The sequence below is a fragment of the Canis lupus genome, chromosome 30 (genome assembly GCF_048164855.1).
Source record: "Canis lupus baileyi chromosome 30, mCanLup2.hap1, whole genome shotgun sequence".
NCBI lineage: Eukaryota > Metazoa > Chordata > Mammalia > Carnivora > Canidae > Canis > Canis lupus.
In genome coordinates, this window is record NC_132867.1 from 18721480 (window position 1) to 18742653 (window position 21174).

General features: G+C 33.5%; 1 protein-coding gene and 1 non-coding gene across 3 annotated transcripts in view; both read right to left on the reverse strand.

The window, feature by feature from the left end:
• TMPRSS15 (transmembrane serine protease 15) overlaps window positions 1–21174 on the reverse strand; it is a 118456-nt gene that overhangs the window by 83038 nt on the left and 14244 nt on the right. For both annotated transcript variants that reach the window (XM_072806609.1, XM_072806608.1), the window contains 4 exons: window positions 19794–19829; window positions 13024–13155; window positions 6315–6423; window positions 1773–1879 (listed from right to left, as the gene is read on the reverse strand). In XM_072806609.1, the coding sequence (XP_072662710.1) occupies window positions 1773–1879; window positions 6315–6423; window positions 13024–13155; window positions 19794–19829 (384 nt within the window). The remainder of the gene's footprint in view (window positions 1–1772; window positions 1880–6314; window positions 6424–13023; window positions 13156–19793; window positions 19830–21174) is intronic.
• LOC140621862 (U6 spliceosomal RNA) lies at window positions 10754–10862 on the reverse strand. The gene has a single exon (XR_012021584.1). It is a non-coding gene; the product is annotated as a U6 spliceosomal RNA (small nuclear RNA).

Consider the following 21174-nt stretch of genomic DNA (forward strand, 5'->3'; position numbering starts at 1 on the left):
AATCTAAGCATATGAAAATGAGTTAGAATAGCATTTAGGCAAATCATGGTATTTGAGGAATAAAGGAACATGAGGGTAACTTACATCTGTCACTTTTAGACAACTTGCCTCTATGAATTTTGTTTTCATCATCTATAGAAGAAAAATTATAATAGCACCTACATAATATGGTTTGAGGGAGCATTTATTGAGTTAACTTAAAGTGTTGAGAATACTATTTTGCATATTGCAAGTCATTAGCATATGCTTAAATTTACTATTAATATCACATTAGCCCTTGGAGAAATTTATATTACTTGGCTTATTTGTTTATTAATGTAAATATTTAATTGATTACAATTTTAAGGAACTTGACTTATAATCACAGAAATAAGCAGATTATCAAATGGCTGGCTCATTTGGTTTAGCCAAATGTGACTTACTATGAATTCATCTATTTTATGTATATTCACTATTATATTTGTACTTGGAGCTTTTAAAACACATTGAGTAATTGCATTGTATTTGAAGTCAGAGAGTTTTAAGTTTCATTTCTGCGTCTAACACTAACTAGCTCCATGGACTTGTGGTCATTTAACCTCTTAGACCTCATTTTCCTCTCCTGTAGTGCCTACTTTGCAGGTTTATTGAAAATACTAAGAATAGCCACACAAAACACTCAGTATAGTCAATGTTACACAATATTACTCAAAACAAAGTACCTATCTTATGCTTAAATATTTCTCAAATTGATTAATTAATGAAAAACACTTATTAGATAGGATTCACTTTTCATTATTCAGGAGCACAATCTGAGAGCCAAAATAGTTTTTAAAGAATGCAGCTATTACATAAACTTGAGAAACAGGTGTCACTTGCAACTTTATGTCAGCTCTACACTTGACTCTCTCTCCAAAATGGAAGGAAAACTAGTTATTCCCTGGACTCCATTTTTATATCCTCTTCTTCATCCTTATTTTATTTCCTCTTGGAACTCCACTCCTACTTTTGTGGGTATCAGAATGGTAGGTCCATGGATTTTGAGACCAGACAAATAATGTGAAGTGGGCACATGTGTATTAGTTCATTCCCTGACTTCTTAGCTTTCATCAGTGTCCACGTACATAATGACAAAATGGTTATAGAAGAGCCATACCACCTACACCTACCATTTTCTGAGTCTACATCCTGGGCTAGTCATTGTTTTACCCATTTTATTTGGAGTAGTCCTGCAAGAGACTATTAGATTGCAAAATGAAAGTAGAAGACATTCTGTGAGTCAAGAAAAGTGGTTTTCAGGGTTTGTCTGAATTTTGCTTAATGGGGAGTAACAAAGAAAGCATGGTAACCCAAGACATAATTCTATTTCTTTGGAAAACTCAACATGATTTAATGAAAAAATTTTTTAAGATTTTATTATTTATTCATGAGAGACACAGAGAGAGAGGCAGAGACACAGGCACAGGGAGAAGCAGGCTCCATGCAGGGAGCCCGACGTGGGACTCGATCCCGGGTCTCCAGGATCACGCCCTGGGCTGAAGGCGGCTCTAAACTGCTGAGCCACCCGGGCTGCCCTCCACATGATTTTAAAAACCTAAGTAGAAGAGGATAATGTGAAATTGTAACCATTTATTACTAAGATTATTAATTTTATAATGAGAACCAGGTTTGCTTTTTCCTTTCAGTAACTTAAAGTTCAAGTCCATAGTTTAAAATCAAACTGAACACACATTGCTTTAAAGAGTTTACCACATATTTTCATTTTTGATAATTGTATATTTGTTTTAACTTACCTCTTAAAATCTTGCTTGCACCCACACCTTCATAAATATTTAATACATCTGTATAAAATGTATTAAAATAATCGAAGCTCAGTTTAATGGAGAGTCCTGGATTTACACTAAATTAAAGCAAAAAATAGATTACTATACTCTTAACAGGTTGTTACAAGTCTATGCATTCTAAAATTTGAATGTATTTTCCAATTGTGATTAAAAGACACAGAGTATGAGATTGACAACTAATTTTTAAGTATATGATACAGAACTGTTAACTGTACAACTACAATGTTGTACAGCAGATCTCTAGAACTTCTTCAACTTGCATGACTGAAACACTATTCTCCTTGAACAATAGATCCCCATTTCATCCTCTCCTTTTCCCTGGAAACCACATTCTACTTTCTGTCTCTATGAGTTTAAATACTTCAGATGCTTCATATAAATGGGATCATGGACTATTTGTCCTTCTGTGAAGAGCTTATTTCACTTACGCATAATGACCTCAAAGTTCATTCATGTTGTTGCATATGACAGGATTTCCTTCCTTTAATGGCTGAATAATTTCCATTATATGTATGTACCATATTTTCTTTACTTATTCATTGGTCAGTGGACATTTAGGTTGTTTGCGTCTCTTGGACATTGTGAATAATGCTGCAATGGGACTGACTGTAAGAGTGTAATATCTCTTAGAGATTCTGATTTCAACGCTTTTGGATAAATATCCAGAAATGAGATTGCTGGATTATACAGTAATTCCATTTAAAATTTTTTGAGGAGTCTCCATATTGTTTTCCATTGTGACCACATCATTTACATTCCATCAACGATGCACAGGGCACCATTTTCTCCACATCCTCACCCACATTTATCATTTTCTGTTTTTTTTTATAATGGCCATTGTGATTTTAATTTGCATATCTTTGATGATTGTTGATGCTGAGCAACTTTTCATATGCCTGCTCATCATTTGTATGCCTTCTTTGGAGAAATATCTATTAGAGATTTTTGCTCATTTCTTGATTGGGTTGTTTTTTGCTATTCAGTGTTTAGAATTCTTTTCATATTTTGGATATTTAGGCCTTTATCAGATATATGGCTTCCAAATATTTTCTTCCATTTCATAGGTTGTCTTTTCACTCTACTGATTGTTTCCTTTGTTGTATAGAAGGTTTTTAAATGTGATATAATGCCACTTGTCTATTTTTCTTTAGTTGCCTGTGTTTTTAGAGTAATTGAAGACCAGTATTATGAAGATTTCTCCCTATTTTTTTTTTTGCACATGTGGTATAATTGTGTGGTATATGTTTGATGTGGATCTAGTGGTTTTGTGGTATTAATTGTATACGTGTTGTTTATATGTAGGGTGAATGTGGTGTTTGTGTTATGTGAGTGTTATGTGTATGTATGTATGGGAAGAGATTTTTTCCTTAATTTCTTTTTTGGATTGTTCATTGTTATTGTATGGAAACACAACTGATTTTTTACATGGATTTTGTATTCTGTAACTTTGCTAAATTCTTTCATTTGTTGTGTGTTGATGTGTGTATAAGTGCGTGTATTTTGACGATTTTCTACATAAAAGATCTTGTGATCTATGGGCAAATAGTGGCAGCCATTTATACAAATTCTGCCTCTGTTGGTCAGTTCAAGGATGGGCGAGTGAACCTGCTAGTGAGACCCTCTAGGGACTCTGGCATCAAAACTTTAAGAAGACAGAGGACAAAGAAATGAAGCAGGCTTCAGGGGTGATTTCTGTTTTTTCTAACTAAAATATTGGCATCTTTGGGCAGAAATCTAGTGAGTTATTCTTCATGTGATATTTTTAAGCTACGAAACCAAAGGACACAAGAGAAGCTCCTTAGGAACTTTAATTTTCAGGATTCTTTTGCTTTTTAAAAAATATAATGTCAAATGTAGAAGAGAGAAACTAATGAATACTGTTTTCTATTTCTTCTGATTCAGAAAAGCCAACTTACTTGCAATAAAATGTCATCATTTATAAATATGACTAATTAAAAATATAATATCTGTGTTTTATAATATTAGGCATGGTTATCTTATGTCTTTTTGAAGGGAATGGATATTTTACTAAATATAATTTATGCATATTGCATTTTTGTATCAATAGCTAATCTCTTTAGAGCCTACTCTTTTGATATCTTAATATGGGGCTAAGCTCGTTACATTCACTCCTTCATTTAATAATTACTTTGGCTTCTGAATTTAAAGATCTTTAACTCTATGAATGAATAAATTTTGGGTCAAAGAGATTTAGTTATTTGCCTGAGAACACACATTTTGGATCTATAGAGTGTAGATTTGAACTCATACAGTGTCCAGTGCTTACATTCTTACTATTTTAGACTCTGTTAAATGTAGTTTTAATTCCAAGGATGGGCTTATCTAGCCCAAATATGGTTTAATTGCACTTTAGACATTTCTCCACTATTTAAACAGTCTTCAAATCTTGAAGGAAACATTATCTTTACCCCTACTTTGATCACCATTAGGAGAAACAAGTTATCAAGGACAATGCATCACTATTGTAGTAATCAGTTTTAAGAAGAAAACATACTTAGGTCATTTATATGATTAATTAGATCATACTTTCATCTTGAAGTACTGTGTTTAGGGTAATATTTGGATTATTTGGTTTTACAAATCATTTCTGTATTACTGGTGAATTTAATTAATATAGTGTGATTATTACATAAATGACACTACTATTATGGCAAAAGTTTGTTGTGTCCTGCTTATAAATTCTTCTATAAATTTGACCTAGCTTTATTAAGCAGTAGATTTAACAATTAAATTATTTTTATTTGCTATTGATGAAATTCCAAATATTGAAAGAAGTAATTTAGAATTCATGTTCTTTCCATTTTCAGATGAAGTAATTTAAGATTTTTCTAAAGCTTTCAGCTGACATTTTAAGTAAGGAATAGACTGTTTTTCATTTTACTTATGAACAATGCGAATAGCCATTTATAAATGCTTCTTTTTAATTTTTTTAAAAGATTTTATTTACTTATTCATAGAGACAGAGAGAGAGATTGGCAGAGACACAGGCAGAGGGAGAAGCAGGCATCATACAGAGAGCCTGACATGGGACTCGATCCAGAGTCTCCAGGATCACGCCCTCAGCTGCAGGCGGCGCGAAACGGCTGCGCCACCGGGGCTGCCCTGCTTCTTTTTAAATTTGATGTGATATTGGAAATAATACACCTCCAAATCGTTGAATTCTTCACTTGACAAGTGAGCTACCATTTTTAATACAAAATCTTGTCTTTGGCACACAAGTAACATATTGTCTAGAGCATGAAAACTTAACTTACATGTGGTTGAGCGCCAAAATAGAAATTATTTAAAGAGAACAGGATGTTCTTCTTTCCCTGAATAATGTCAAGTAAATGTGTTTAGAACAATAATCCCTTCATATCCCACCTCATCTCTGGGATGTCTCCACAAATAAACAACACTGTACATCTTTATGGGACCATTTCTATCATATGGTTGGAAAGAACTTGTTTGACACTGCCTTATAACCTTCTTTAATCAGGTGTTGTCTTGATTTCCCTGGTTTTCTAGTGAATCATCAGAATGATTAAAACTATCATATAGTGGGTTGGATTGGAAAACCATAATCCCATCCAGTTGTTAAGAGAAATGGACTAACTAAAATGTCATTTATCACAGAGTATTCCATAGAATATTTATTCTATATGTTCTATGGAGGAAAATGATTAGTTACTTAAGATGATTTTTTTCTTTTTTTGAGATTTATACTCCTTTTTAACTTATTTGAAACCATGACAAGTCCTGTACTTAAAAAATAAAAAAAAAAAGTTGTGATGAGTTTATTTCAGTATTACTTTTATTTATTTAAGTACCAATACTTTTCCTTTGTAATATGGGGGAGGAACATCAGGTACTACTCCTGTGTGAAAAAGGCTTTAGATAAACATCAAGATTTATCAACCTTCAGCAGCTTGATTATTTGGATCATCACAATGATTGAATTAGTGAATTGAATTAAGAGCTTGAAGATCAAATACATGGTAACTGATTTAGTGTTATTCAAGATATGGCAAAAAAGAATGTGTATAGAGGGTGTCCCCAGCTCTTAATATGCTATGACCAAATCACATCAGAGGAGATTTTCACACAGATGCTGGCATAATGAGAAAGGAACTCCCCTGTGGCCAGAATGCAAGTGATGGGGAATATTATATCTTGTAATATACAGATAGGTATAAATATGTGCTGTTCATCTTGGCAACACTTCATCTGTGCCAGTCATAGGGGGAAAAATTTGCTGCAGAGCCCAACGGTGGCCCCATTTATTAGACAGTATTATCAATAGGACAGAACACCTTTTTATAGGTGAAGAGTGAGAGAGAAACTTCTTGGACAAGTTATCAGTTGGGAAGACTTTGCTTCATAACCAGTGAAAATGATAGTTAAACTACAGACTACTGAAGGTGGTAGGAGTTACTGTATCAGAGAAAGATGTTATGACTTAATAATAGGGAATAGAAGATGATATATTACCGTATAATCCACTGGCAAACAACACTTGATTTAGAAGGCTTTGGGTAATGAGCAGCCTGGAAGGACCCAGAAGATCCAGTCAACAAAAATTTTCCGTCACAAGCTGTGGCTGTGAAAAACATGGGAATTGATGTTAGACAAAAAACAATCTCAGAAAGTTTTCTCAAATGAAATGGGATTTGAATTGGCTAATGAACACTGAACATTCATAACTGGATCTGTATGAGGCCATTGTACAAAACTGAAATGATCAAATGGGAGTAGATCATCTCTCATGTTTAAAGTCGACTCTTATTTTCAAATACCTGTACATAACCCTTCATAGATTCCTTTAGAAAGACATTGTATTTCTAATACTCATACCTAAGCTGCATTCTTAGTATTTTTTTCATATTTTTAAGGAAATAAATGAATGTATTTGAATTATAAACTTCCAATTCAGACAAATGGCTACTATTTTTTGTCTTATTTCCCCTATTAAATACAGTAAAGGTGAATTTCAAATATGTGCATTACATGCTATGTCCTCCGGAAAATGATCAGAACATGGCGAGGCAAATGATATGTGTGGTGCCAGTGGCCTATAGTGAATTCCATCATCCAAACTATTCCACCATCTTTTAAGCTTCTTGCTTCTTTTGTAGGAATTAGCTAGCTTCTTTTAATATTCCTGAATGTCTTTTTGCTTTTCTTGATTACTCAGTTTGCTCTTTTAATTCTTTTTTTTAATTTAATTTAATTTATTTATGATAAGCACACAGTGAGAGAGAGAGGCAGAGACATAGGTAGATGGAGAAGCAGGCTCCATGCACCGGGAGCCTGACGTGGGATTCGATCCCAGGTCTCCAGGATCGCGCCCTGGGCCAAAGGCAGGCGCCAAACCGCTGCGCCACCCAGGGATCCCCTCTTTTAATTCTTGTAGCATATTTACTTCATATATTTCTCTTTAATGTCATGTATTATTAGCTGTCTTTAACGTATATCTGAATCATTTCCAAATAGTTTAAAATCTTACCGAGGGTATTAACCTGGAGCCATGCCTCACTAGTTTTTGTGTCCCCATTACAGTTACTATGTATATTATGTGTTAAAAAAAACACTTTATTTTCACAATCTTTGATTTTTCTTAGATTTTCTATATACTTAGTTACTTGATTCTCTTGACACCATATTATAAGACAACTACTCCTAGAATGTGTCCTTTTCCTCTTGGTAGGTCGTTCATTCCTTGTAGACCAGAAGCACTGATTGAGGGTAGGGAGATTAAAGAAATTTTTAACATTACATTACTGCTTTTGAAATCTGAGAGCTAGAATAAGCTAATCCTAAATGGATGAATGGAAAATTTCATGTAACATCATACAACATTCTGTCAAGTTATAAAATACAAGCTATTATATGACATCAGCTATTTTATGTGGACAAAAGAAAAAGTTGAAAAGTAAATATATAGAAATCTTTGTAAAATTCTTTTGGTGTTGGTTGGCATTTTCCTATTTTTGGTATTTTTAAAAAAGCATAAGAAATCACTTTGTGGTTGTGAGACTGTAAAATTGTGAACTGTAAGATTCAAGTTTATTTAAAAATAGTGACTTAGGAATTTATTATGACTGAATAGTGTGATTCTCAGCAGAAGACAAAAAACAAAACAACAGATAAATAACAACAAAAACTGAAAACAGAAAAGAAAATCCAAGCCAAAGGATTAAGCACTGAAAAATCTACCACAGATCTGGGAAAGGAAGTGGAAAGTATCATGGCTTGTTGAGAGAACTGAATCTCCTTGTGTATAATACTTCCTTGAGCAAACAAGGACAGTTAAGGAGAAATTGTATGATTTGAAGATAAGTAGTAAAATGTGTGATTTTTTAAATGCAGAATTAAGTAATTTTCTAGTTGTAAAAAGAAATAATGTTAATCAATGTTATAAAAGTAAAAATACTGTCTGTTTATATTTTAGGTGATATATGGAATCTTTTAATCTGTGGAAAGAACATATGGACTTCAAGATTATACAAGAAAGTCCATGCTCTTGTAAATAGTTTACATCTAATGAGGTGGACCAATCAATCCTGCCAGTTATATTTTAACATAACTGCTAGCATTGATAGAATGTTCACTATGTGCAGGCTACTGTTCTGAAGTTATTATGGATGTATTAATGTAATCTCCACAACCATCTTATAAAGTTATAAGTGAGGAAAGTGAGGCACAGAGGGGTTAAGTAACTAGCAAACATTCTTCCAGCTTATTAGTGACAATTCAGAGCCAGGCCATCTTACTACTGAGCATTCAGGGCTCTACTGCCTGATACTTCAATATATAGACATATCGTGATGTTATCATCCACTCTGAAATGAAAAGCTCATGTAGGGGGTAGGGGAGAATGTGTGTATAGAATTGTAAATAAAAGAAAAAACAGGAAATTAAAAAAAGATTTTATTCATTTATTTGAGATGAGGGGGAAGGGGAGGGATAGAGGGAGAGGGAGAAACAGACTCCCTGCTGAGCAGGGAGCTGACTCAGGGCTGGATCCCAGGACCCTGAGATCATGACCTGAGCCAAAGGCAGACACTTAACCGACTGAGCCACCCAGATGCCCCAAGAAACAGGAAATTATAAAATTCTGTCATTTTTGTTGTTCTTAAAATTAGAATAGATCACATTTGCGATAGCATTCTACAACAAATAGGAGAAAGCTAAAAGAATAGAATTAAAGGGAACAAACCAAGACTGGTTTAAGAATTTATAAAGCCAATTTGCAAATCTGATAACTTTCAGTAATTCTTCACTTCTTCACACCCATTCACTATATCTTTTGGGGGGAAGTATCAACAGGTCTGTGTTTTCCAAAAACTTGAGTTATGTCCCTGATGGCAGGATTGTTGTAGGTTTTCCCAGTCCCTTGTGGGCACATCACTAGGCTGCACTTCCATAAATGGGGCCAGGTGTCTGATCCTGGCCATTAAACTATTATGGAAGTAACTGTGTTTATTTCCAGATGTGATTTCTAAAAAGACCTTCTATGACATTCTTCCCTTGTCTGTCAGTGGGTTGCAAAGGATGCAAAGCACTAGGGACAGTGAAGGAGGTGGCATCCTGAATGCCTACACAGAGTGTGGCCCTTTGCCCTCTTCCTTGGACCATGACATGATAAGTAAACTGTTATTGTCTTAAATTGCTAAGATTGTTTACCATAGTATTTAGCCTATCCTAAAAAGTATGATCAATTTTTCCAGTTGTCTATGGAGTTGCTGAGTTTTAGTGGGAATGAATAATCTGCATGTCAAGTTTTGCTCTAAAGGGCCATTGGGGAATTCTTGCATGTGAAGATAAAAGGATTTTTAAGAAGAATATTCCTGAAGGCATTTAAAATAAAATTACAATGGTATTGAACTACTTACAATAGCATAGCTCAGAATGCCAAAATTATTATTTCAAGATACAGCCCCTTGTTCTAGGGGCTTTCTCATACATTCTTTCATTTAATATCAGGATGTTTTTGGAGAACCTAATTTTGCACAAGACAATGAAGCAGGATAGCCTTTCAGAAAGATAGACCTAACCTAGGCATGGATAAGTAGGATTACTGAGTGTCCAAGATTATAACTTTTTAGATTACATAGTGTTTTACAGTCCAGCATGAGAAAAAATCCTGAATGGGAGATAAATGAGCCTGTCAAATAATATCAGGCATTTACTGAGCTCTCTGAAATGTTGCCTGTATTGGGAGAGGATTCCTTAAAGTGACGCTCTTAGAACCTACTGGGAGCTCCCTCTGCTGGCTGAATATTTATTAGTTGTGTGTTTGCTTAGGTTCTTAAATTCTCAAGGATACATAAAACAAACATGATCTATGCCCATCCACCAAGGTCTAGTGTGCACATAGAGGCATGCAAACAATCTAAAGAGATAGTTGACAACTTCCAAATAGGTCTGAACATTGGTCTAAAGGCTGTGAGTCAGCATCTTTCCTTCTCATAGGTCAGCTAAAGTGAACTTTCCTGCTGACGCCATTCTAATCAGAAGAGAAAAACAATTTAAAGAAGTCTTCGTTCAGCTATCGTCAGCTATAAGTTGCATAAAACCTAAATAACTAAAGGCTAAAAAAGGAAGCTATGTGAGGAAGTCAACATTAATGGGACTCTATTAATAACACACTAGAATTAGAGCTCACAGCTGGAGAAGAAAGAGAGAGAGAGAGAGCACAAGGGTCAATTTCATATAGAAAAAATACTTTTAAATTAATTTTTTTTGTGAATTTAGATTAATGGATACAAGTTTTCATGTAGAAATTATGCTACCAGAAGTTCAAATTCAAGTCGAAGAGAAGTGTACTGGGCTTTTGGGCTCACCATCGCTAATGGTGAATGATGAATAAAACAAATTATAGGCCTGAATCCTAGCTGGATAAAGACAGATTACTTGATGGAGTTGTCCACATTTATTCACAAGGCTTTAAATTTATTTTCATCCTTGCGCAGGGGCCATGCTAATCTTCTCGTTGTATCGTTCCAATTTTAGTATATGTGCTGCCGAAGCAAGCACTAAATTTATTTTCAAAGATAAATACAATGCTAATTTTAAAATACAAATAATGAAGAGAACCAAGAAAAATGAAAGATGAGGATCTAGAGACTCAAGAAATTTCGTGACATGGATGATTAGTTGAGAGTAAGTTTCTTTTTTTTTAAGATTTATGTATTTATTTATTCATGACAGAGAGAGAGAGAGAGAAAGAGAAAGAGAGAGACAGAGAGAGAGGCAGAGAGAGAAGTAGGCTCCATGCAGGGAGCCCAATGCGGGACTCGATCCAGGGACCCCAGGATCGCGCCCTGGGCCAAAGGTAGGCGCTAAACCGCTGAGCTACCTAGGGATCCCTGAGACTAAGTTTCAATTAACACAAAACTCCATGATATTGAAAACTAAAAATGCAATTTGATTGTGTCTTTAAAGCAAATTTAAAGAATGAATTCAGTTCTAATACTGAGGCTTATGCCATTAGTCCATGCTCACTCAGAAAAAGAATTCATGGCCTTATGACTTATTTTAGGACAAACTACTACATTTACATGATACTTCTATGGTTATTTTTGGAAATGCACTGATATGACTTTACCATGAACATTATTAACTTCATGACAGTAAAGACCAAATAATAGGTATGGTACATTTTCTGATTGTTCAATTCACCTTGCATACCCTCCTCCCCCTTCAAGTTTATCGATAATCTTTATATAGGCTGAAAGCTATGTGTCTAGCTTTGGCATACATTTTTCTTCTTGAAATATTAAGCAACATCACCCTTATTACCTCATGATGGCACACTTGTATCATGTTCTCCCTGAAAAGGTTTTGGAAACTGCCTGAAAACCATAGCTAAAAAGAATGTTGCTTTCTTCTTCTTTGAGTAACTTAGTTATATAAAATAGATTAAAAAATATTCTGTAGCCTGCACTTTCTTCCAATATGCTCTGAGTGCACTTCAAAGTATTTAGTTAAACTTTGAAGGTTTGAATTTTATCAAAGAACATTTGAATTGGGATTACTTAGTAGAAGCCTCTTTAGTCAAGTTGCCTTTTTTTGAGTTGGTCCTGGAAAACAGGCCGACTGCCTGTCTTTTTAAGTACCAAGTGGTTAGGTAACTTACTAAGCTGTGGTTGTTATTGGAGCATTCATCTTCAATTAATATCAAGCAAGAAGAACAAAGTGCAGCAAAAATAGAAGAGCAAAGTGTAGCAAATTGTGACTATAACCTTTATTCATTTCAGGAACTGACTGTGCTGCTGTCAGTTTTAAGATCGATCATAAACCATGCCAAAAATTTGTTTAACTCATGCTTAATGTTTAATTCTTTAAGAACAAATTATTCTTTAAGAATAACAAATTATAAGTTCGTTATTCAAATAGTTATTCACCTTGTTTATCAATCTATATTTATAGTCATGTGATAATCTTTCATATATATGTTACCCAACTATAAAATAAAGTAAGTCAAAGAGTAAAGATATTTAAATCACTTAAAGTCATGTTTGGCTAGAGTACTACTTAAGTGTGAAATAATAATAACAATAATTAATAATAATATTAACACTTAAACAGATGCCAAAATTTACAAATAAAGAATGGATTATTTTATTCATAAGACAAGATTTTATTTATAACTGGTTTCTATTATTCATAGAACTGCAACTCAAATATACCTTTTTGCCTATTTGTTGCCTCTATGTCAAAAGGCAAATAAATGCAACAATCAAAATTAAAGAGTGGCAATTACAGAGTGAGGGGTCACTGAAATGGCAAAAAGAGATTGATATTATTGATATTATAGTATAATGAAACATGAAAGAGCATTGAAATTCATAATAGTTTGGAATAGTTTAATAAGGCATGAAAAAAATAACATTCTCTTACCTCACTTTTAATGGACATTAAAGACAGCATTCTTTCCATAGCCATCAAATAGAATTCCTCTTAATTAATTAATGCTTAATATTGTATAATATAGTTCAGGAAAACATTAATATAATTAATTTTTAGGTTCTGTATTACATTATAATCATGAGTATTGAGATATCTCATTCTCCAGTAGTTTCTGGTATCTGAGGTGTGTGTGTGTGTGTGTGTGTGTGTGTGTGTCTGTGTGTATACACAGTGAGGGAGGGGATGAAAGGCAGTGGGGAGAGAAAATGTGGGGGGCATTACATACCACAAGTGTTGTTGTCTTCATCAGAACCATCTGGACAGTTTAATTCTCCATCACAAAATAAATCAATTGCTATACACGTTAGAGCATCAGCACAAGGACTTGAATCAGGCGGACATTCTATAGAGACATTTCCTTTAGAAAAATAAAAGACAGAATTTATAAGTTTCTTGCATAGTAAATTTAATTTCCAACCATATGTACAATGTTTGGATATTTATGATGTATTGTCATTTAGGTCTTTTCTTACAAACGTATATTTCAATTTCCAATGTAAAACTTTATTTCATTTAATTAATTAGTCACTTGTAAAAGTTTAGAATTTCAAATTTTGAAAAGAAGATATATATTGCTCAGAGATGTTAAATATGAATGTTTACTTTGTTGATTTTAACCTTGATAAATCAATACTACAGTTTGGACATTTGGCTTCTAATGTTTACACATTGTAGGACTATTTACATGTGTTATGTGGGGCAATTTATTGGAATCTTTCTCACATCATCTGCAGTATCCAGTAACCACTTCATTTATTTATAAACTTATTACTGGAAATATGGGGGCTGAAGTCAAAGTTTGCTTTCTGTAGAGCAAAATTTGTCAGCAAAAGTCATTTTATAGTAGAATAAATCACTTAAAATTTCCAGTGCCTGGCTACATTGAGCAGTGGACAAACCCAATCGCTATTTCCATTCAGTATTTCTTTGCTTCTTGGGTCAGAAATTCTTAGTGGGAAAGATGCAAACATTCTCCTGGAGACTTCTATGCCATACTTGGACCAGAATCTGATCAATTTTCTCTTTTTAGCCTGTCTTGTCCTTCATCTGCTGCTCTCTTCCATGTGCCTACATACAGTGATGCACCAAGAAACACATTTTACTTCTAGAAATTAACTTGGAAAATTTAAGTGTGGGTTTTTTAAAAATGGCATATTCTGCACTGCACTGCCATCTGCTGGAGCTTAAAAATATATTTGATTCTGAAATTTCTCCTTATGCTCAATGAAATTAATTGGGAAAATAAAAGTGCTTGTGTCAGTTAATCTACTAAGGTAATACCTAATTAGGAGCATCTATGGACAGGGTTTCTGGGCATATAGTCAACTAAGTTAGATTTTTATAATTGGTTCTAATTAAAATGGATATAAACCATTGGGAAAATCATAGATCACCTAATATTTAAAATAGGACATGATAAAGATCAGAGCCATTTCTAAAGGACAGGCCACACCATTTAAGATAATTAAAGTGGTAAAACTGGTACTGAATAGACCCAAAAGCATATTACAGCTGTTGATATATATGAAATATTTATCCAGAGTCCTTAATCATTGAATCTCTAATCCATTGAAGGTATAGTGTTGATAGTATTCCATAAATGCTTGCTAAATAAATAACAAAAAAATTATGCTACAAAATCTATGTCTAGTTTTAACAGAAGTTAATAGAATTCTAAATATTCAACATTTAAATGATTTGGAGATATAGCAAGGAATATGTATAATTTTGCCCATTGTAATGCTTCTCATGGGAACTGCACTTCATGATGCTTCACATGTCTATCTGTTGCCCTACTGAACTCTACAGATTGAACCTCAAAACCACACTAGAAGAATGTACCAATTGGGATCTTTTGATCTTATTAATGATTATTCACTCCTCAATTGTTTATTATCTATTTATTTGTGTCAAACATTTTTAAGGAATGGAGATAAAAGGATGAATAAGACAAAGACCTCTATTCTCATGAAGCCTGGAGTTTAGTGAAAGACTGGTTCATTACCATTTTTTTTTAAGAAGTATAAAAAAGTGCTATGAGAACACCAAGGACTGGACAATTAGTTTTCTTTTGAGTCAAAAATTGAAAACATCTTCTTATAAACTAGATTTTGAAGGATGCTTAGAAATGTACCAGGAAGAGAGAGAGGGATGTATGGAACTCATATATAGTGATGTGACAAGAGCACATTCATATACAGAAAGCAGATGAGTATAACTTATCTGGATGGTAGGATGTTTGTAAAGGCAATGGCAGGAAGTGAGTTTGGTGTCAAGTGTAGGAGAATTTTTTATTTTTGTAAAATGTTAGAAATATTTTTTTCTATAGGCAATGGCATTAAAAGTTTTTATATATATGTGTGGTATGATCAGCCCATGTTTTGTGAAGGCAACTTTGGGACCAAGTGGAGAATCACGTAGAATAAGGAGAAAAGCTAAGAAGCTATTTTTACGATTAAACTGGAAGTGAATAAGGATTGAACTCTCACTAGTTTTTACTAGTGGATAAGGGTTGGAATTTCAACTGCTAGAGGAGATGGGGCATGGACTCAATTGCTATTTTACCAATATAATAGATAAATTTTAGTGACTAGATGTGTCCCTGACCAAGAGGATGGAAAGGGGGATTCATGATGCCCATGCTTTTGGAGCGGGCAGTGGAATTTATTCATGGTAATTAATCATGATAGTAGGTATAAGAGGAACCCCTAGTGGAATTAGAAAATGACTCTAACTTGAAGCATTTCTATTTATTTATTTATTTATTTATTTATTTATTTATTTATTTATTTATTTATTTATTTATTTTGTTTTAGTTGTAATATTTTGATTTAAAGTTGGAAATACTAGGTACTACAGTTTGGGTTGTACTTTATTCTTTCAGACTATTTCATAAACACTCCTCAGCTACCTTAGTCCATGAAGAAAGAGAAGTTCTCCATATTGAAACCGGTATGGAAAATATAAATGTAATTGTTACTTTAGGAGAGTACATCTGGAGATTTTATCAGACTGCCTTTTTACCTTGTCTCCTGTCTTCCTTTCATCTCCTTACATACAAAAACATCTGATGACAATTTCCAACAAAATCATTCATTGAAACATTACCTGTTACAGAAATTAGCCAGCTGCCAATTTTTAAAAAGGACCTTCCATTCTTAAAATTAGAGTTCTTCAACTGTGTATTATTCTATTTGCCATTTAACTCCCTAATTCTTGCTCTGGTATTTCTCCTTCTCTTAGAAGACTGTACTGTACTTCTCAATAGGGAATTTCTAGGAAAAGAGTTAAGTAATTGTATTTAAAGAAATGTGCAGAGAGAGCAGAATAATTGGTTTTGTTTATCAGAAGCTGAACAAATTGCCTGAATATTAATTAATGTTATCTTGAGCAGGGGAGAAGGGTGTGCATGTATTTTTATATCTATACGGTATTTTATCTTTGGGTTATTAATTCTTTGGCATTTTGTGAAAACCTACCAGGAAATTACTATTATTTGAGATTCTGCAAATAGAAGGTTTTAATTATCCATTCATATTTATATCATGAAAGATTCAGCATCAACTCAATGTGATTGCTCCAGAATGATCCAAAGTCACAACAATTTTTGGTGAATTTGTGGTAAAGAATTTCCAGTGCATACTTAGTGCTGGCTCTGTGCTAGGCTTCAAAGAGGATAAAAAGACAGAAATCCATTTTTTCCCCTTCCAAATCAGTTACAAAGAGTGTTACTTACAAATAATAATTTGCAAATCGTGTTTTGGAAATCTCACATTTTATTTTTTCTATTATTCACACAGAAATAATAATACTTGGTGGACCAAGCTTTGTGAGACAAATTAAGTCCCACATCCTTATAGCATACTTAGCAGTGAAAGTAGAGTTTGAATCTATGAATGCCTGCCTTTATCGACTAAGTTTATTTCTCTACACTCTATTGGGAAAATAAATATCACCCTACAGAAATTCTTATCAACTTTGATCTAACTAATTTCAACTTTTTAGCAAGACTATGGCTGGTCAGTCCAAATGAAATTACAGTGGAAAGATACTCAAACAGTTCTGATATCATGTGCATAAGGATGTTTTAAATTAGAGGAGTGTGTTTAGCAATGTACATGCTGTTCTTTCAAATGTAGAAAAAGAAAAATAAAATTATAATACATTTGGTGTTCAATAAAGTCCCTGTGTTTCAGTCCTTGGGCAATTCAACTGAAGAGCATAATTCCACCTTGGCTTCTCTTGACCCAATTTCATGTTCTTCACTAAATCAGCCAATTCCTTTTCTTCAATCCCTAAGTCCCTCCACATAGTAGTATTGGAGCAAGATTGCATTTTGTCTGAAATTGAGAAAGCCCATAATAGTGAAACTTTTGTTTTTCTGCAATCATTGCCTACATAGGAAACAACAAAAGACTAGAACAAGCTATATTCTAGAAATCCTTCAAGCATTTGAACAATTGCCCAAAACAGCCCCTCTTGGCACTCTGTAGCAGCCAAGAAATCAATCAGTGTAATTCAACCCAAGTCCCCATCTCCCTCCTCTCGTATTCCAAATGGGTTAATAAAACTTTACAGTAATTGGCAACAAAGGCAGTTGAACAATAGAACATAATCCTCATGGACTTTGTACCTGCTATCATACAAAGATTCTCTTTGGCAGAATTTATAACAGTACTAATGCCAGGTATATGATGCATGCATTTGTTGATTTTTCTCAAACTCTGTCTTCCAGGCATATAAAGATGAGAATAAACTTAATACCCCTGAAAGGCATATTCATAATAAATTACTGCTTGGAAACTGCGGTTTTAATTGCCTTGTTCCCCTCTATAAATCTATAGTATCTTGCTGTAGGAGAGGGGGAAAAATGGGAAGGATGACTGGGGACTCATGGATCCAATAAAAGAGGAAATATGAGATTTTTCCATTTCCTTTCCTTATTATAATTCTTTGAGGATTGATTAAGGTAATTCAATACAGTGTCCAATAAAAGGAAAGCTTCAAAAACGGAGGAGTTTTTTTTTTAAGTCAAATAGATTATCAGATTTAAGTGAACATCATCAAGTACACTTGTCTTGTTTAACCTTAGTTTCATTTTTGAAATATTCCTAAAATTAAAAAAAAACGTGCACCCAAACTATGCTTTTTTTTCCTGTCTAAGTCAGAAGGGAAAAGAAAGAAGGAGTCTAACTCTGTGGCAGTCACAAATTGAGACGGTGCAGTGGTCTCTGTATTATTTCTCTTTTAATTTTATGATCACTCTCTAAGGTATATATTTTAATCTAACGTTAAAAAAGACTGGGTAGCTTGCCAAACACCACATATAGAGTGATTGGTGGAATTAGTTAATGATGGATTTGACTATGCTTTTTTTTGATGATAGAGACTTATATGTTGTTTTGAGTCTTCAATTTACATACCAAATACCTAAAGTGTAAAAGATAGAGCTAAATGTATACATATCCCATCCCTGTAGCTTACATGTAAAAAAGGAGATTTTTGCTTCACTTCCCATGAGAGCAAAGTATGGATAAAGTACCCCTCTCACACTCTTTGTCACCCATTCTCCATCTCCTTTGGCCAGAGGAAACTGGCATAATAAAGTTCAGTCACTTCTTACATTTTTGACAAGTTTGTCCTCAGAAAATTAAGAGAGAACTATTTACTTTTTAAGTCCAAGACTTTCTTGCTTTGACACCGATTTTTCCTCCTCTAAGTCATTGCACGTATTTCTCTTAGGACATTTTATACACTGAAAGTGTCTTTGATCCTGTGGTTTATATGAATCACTCAATGAAGTAATAGATAAATAGAAAACAGGCAATAATTTGGATATATGTTGCTGAGTTTCAAAGCTTTAGAAAGATATTTCTCAAAATACATTAAAATCACTTTTTTCAGCTTATTTTTAGACTGAAGGAATTAGCCATTATCAATTATAGAAGCATTTTTTTTTTTGAAAGTGTGTTGAAAGGTGGTTTTAAATGCTGTAAATAATTTACCATCTTGGAGAGGAGACTGTGAGATAAAGAACAGTTTTATTTATTAGTATGCTGGATTGCTGTATGGGTTAAAACCTAAACATAACCCCGGGCAGCCTTTTCCTACCATAAACAATCTCTGCAGATTTGGAAGTGTATTGGATTGATTTATAAAGAATTTTGATGAATGATTTATGTATCGCTTTCCTTTTCAAACATCATGCCAACTATTTTATTCAAGAATTATTAAGTTTTACTCAAAAGGGCATTTATGGTTTTACAAATGTTCTCTCCTTGTATGTATATAATATTTGATATGGATTCTAATAATATAAAAATGGCAGTATTATTTTAGGACCTGAAGATCTATATAATATTGCCTTTATGGAGTTTTTCTGAAGAGATGAAGGACACATCCAGGCCATTCAACATGAAGATTAAGTTAGGACCAGAAAAGGCAATTTAGTTGGCAAGCAGATAGACAAAAGCACAGTAGACAATTACCTGGAATCCAGAGAAACTGGCACATCAAAGATACATACTGGGAGTTAGCACAAAGAAGCCACTTAATGAAAACTTGTTGAATGAGTGAATTCAAGGCTATTTCAGTGCTGGTTTGGCAGCACATATTGGATTGAGAAAGCAAGCATTTCTACCTTGTATGCAGACAGAATAATTAGAGAAAAAAACCCAACCCCCACATCTGATGAAAACTACATCTTTTCTGGCAAACATTTTGATTCTATTGGTGGCATTCTTAGCAACAGATAATAACCAGGGTTCTAGCCAGAGGACTGGAGTGAGGTTAGCTAATCCAGGCATTAGCCTTGAATACATTGCTCACTTTTGGCGCAATGTTAGGCTAAAGCTGCAAACTTTTATGCTTCAATTTTCTTATCCATAAAATAGGAGTAATATTAACTGCTGTGTTAGCATAGAATTCTCAAGAGCCTAAAATAAAAAATAAGTGAAAACTTTTTGAAAAGGTATAAGTAAAATTCTTAAAACTGACCTGGAGTTGTCAGAGGAGTGCTGGTTGTTAGCTTTTCTGTAAAAATAAATGACATTAAGATAATTATTACCTTTTTAAACTGATTCTTAGGACTTTATTGTATATTTTCTCTGCTTAATATTTAACCTGAGAGTTTTTATTTTAAAAAATATTTATTTACTTATTTGGGAGAGAAAGAGAGCATGAGTGAAGGGAGGAACAGAGGGAGAGGTAGAAGCAAATTCCCGCGGAGCAGGAAGTCTGATGTGAAGGTCCATCCCAGGACCCTAGGATCATGATCTAAGCCAAAGGCAGACACTTAACTGACTAAGCCACACAGGTAACTAAACCCCTAACCTGTGAATTATGATTATCCATTGACTTAAGAATATGTCATTTGTATCTGCCTCTAAGAATAAATCTTTTATGTTTTCTTAAATTTTTAGAATTGTAGAGCAGAGGTTTTTAGATTTTAAGTCATTTACTTTCTAAGAAGATGATGTTATTCAATGGTCAATTACTAAACATGAAGATTCATTAATTTCTTAATGGCTGTAAACTTAAATGTTTTAGGTTAACCCGATGTTATTTGAAAAAGAAGTTTGGGATATGCTTAAATAATGGTTTTGGAATACAAAGGAATTACTTTTAATTTTTGAGTTTGACACTTAATAGCTGTGTGACTCTGGGCACATTGCTTATTATTTTTTTCTTTTTAAGTGGAAAAAAATATTACCACTCTACAGGATCATTCTGAGAATTAAATGGGGGCAACAACTGGTAAAGTATAGTACCTGGCCCAGGCAGATATTTTAATAAAATGTAGATCTTTCAAATATTATAAAAATGGTCACAATAATAGATAATACCAAAAGTACTATCTTTATAATTTTATAAGAATTTATAATTTAAAAATAATTTATACGTAAATTTGAAATTTGGCATGACTGAAATATTCAGAAAAAAATATTATTTGCGATTTATGTGAAGATTTTCAAAGGAATAAAGAGATGTGCTCCATGTTTCTGGTAGTTGGCAGAGTCAGGATTGATGTTTAGGGTTCCTGACTTCAATTTAAATTATTTTTCTGCAATATAATAATATTACATTTTGTGATAGGTTAGGTTAATTTTAGAATTTTTGATAATTTCCCAAAGCAACTTTTGGTAATGATGTGATCTTGGTGAGACAAAGTGAAATTCTAAATTTTATGAGCAGTAATAGCTAAGCGTAGTTAGAAAGATGGGATAAGGAAATGCAGGAATAGAGCAAAGTTAACATTAAGCTTTGGATTCTTCTTTCTTAAGAATGAGTTCTGAAAGTCATCATTTGATTATCTTTAAAACTTTTTTTTCTTTATTCCCATTGATCTTACAAATGTTATGGGTTCATCTCCAAGGCT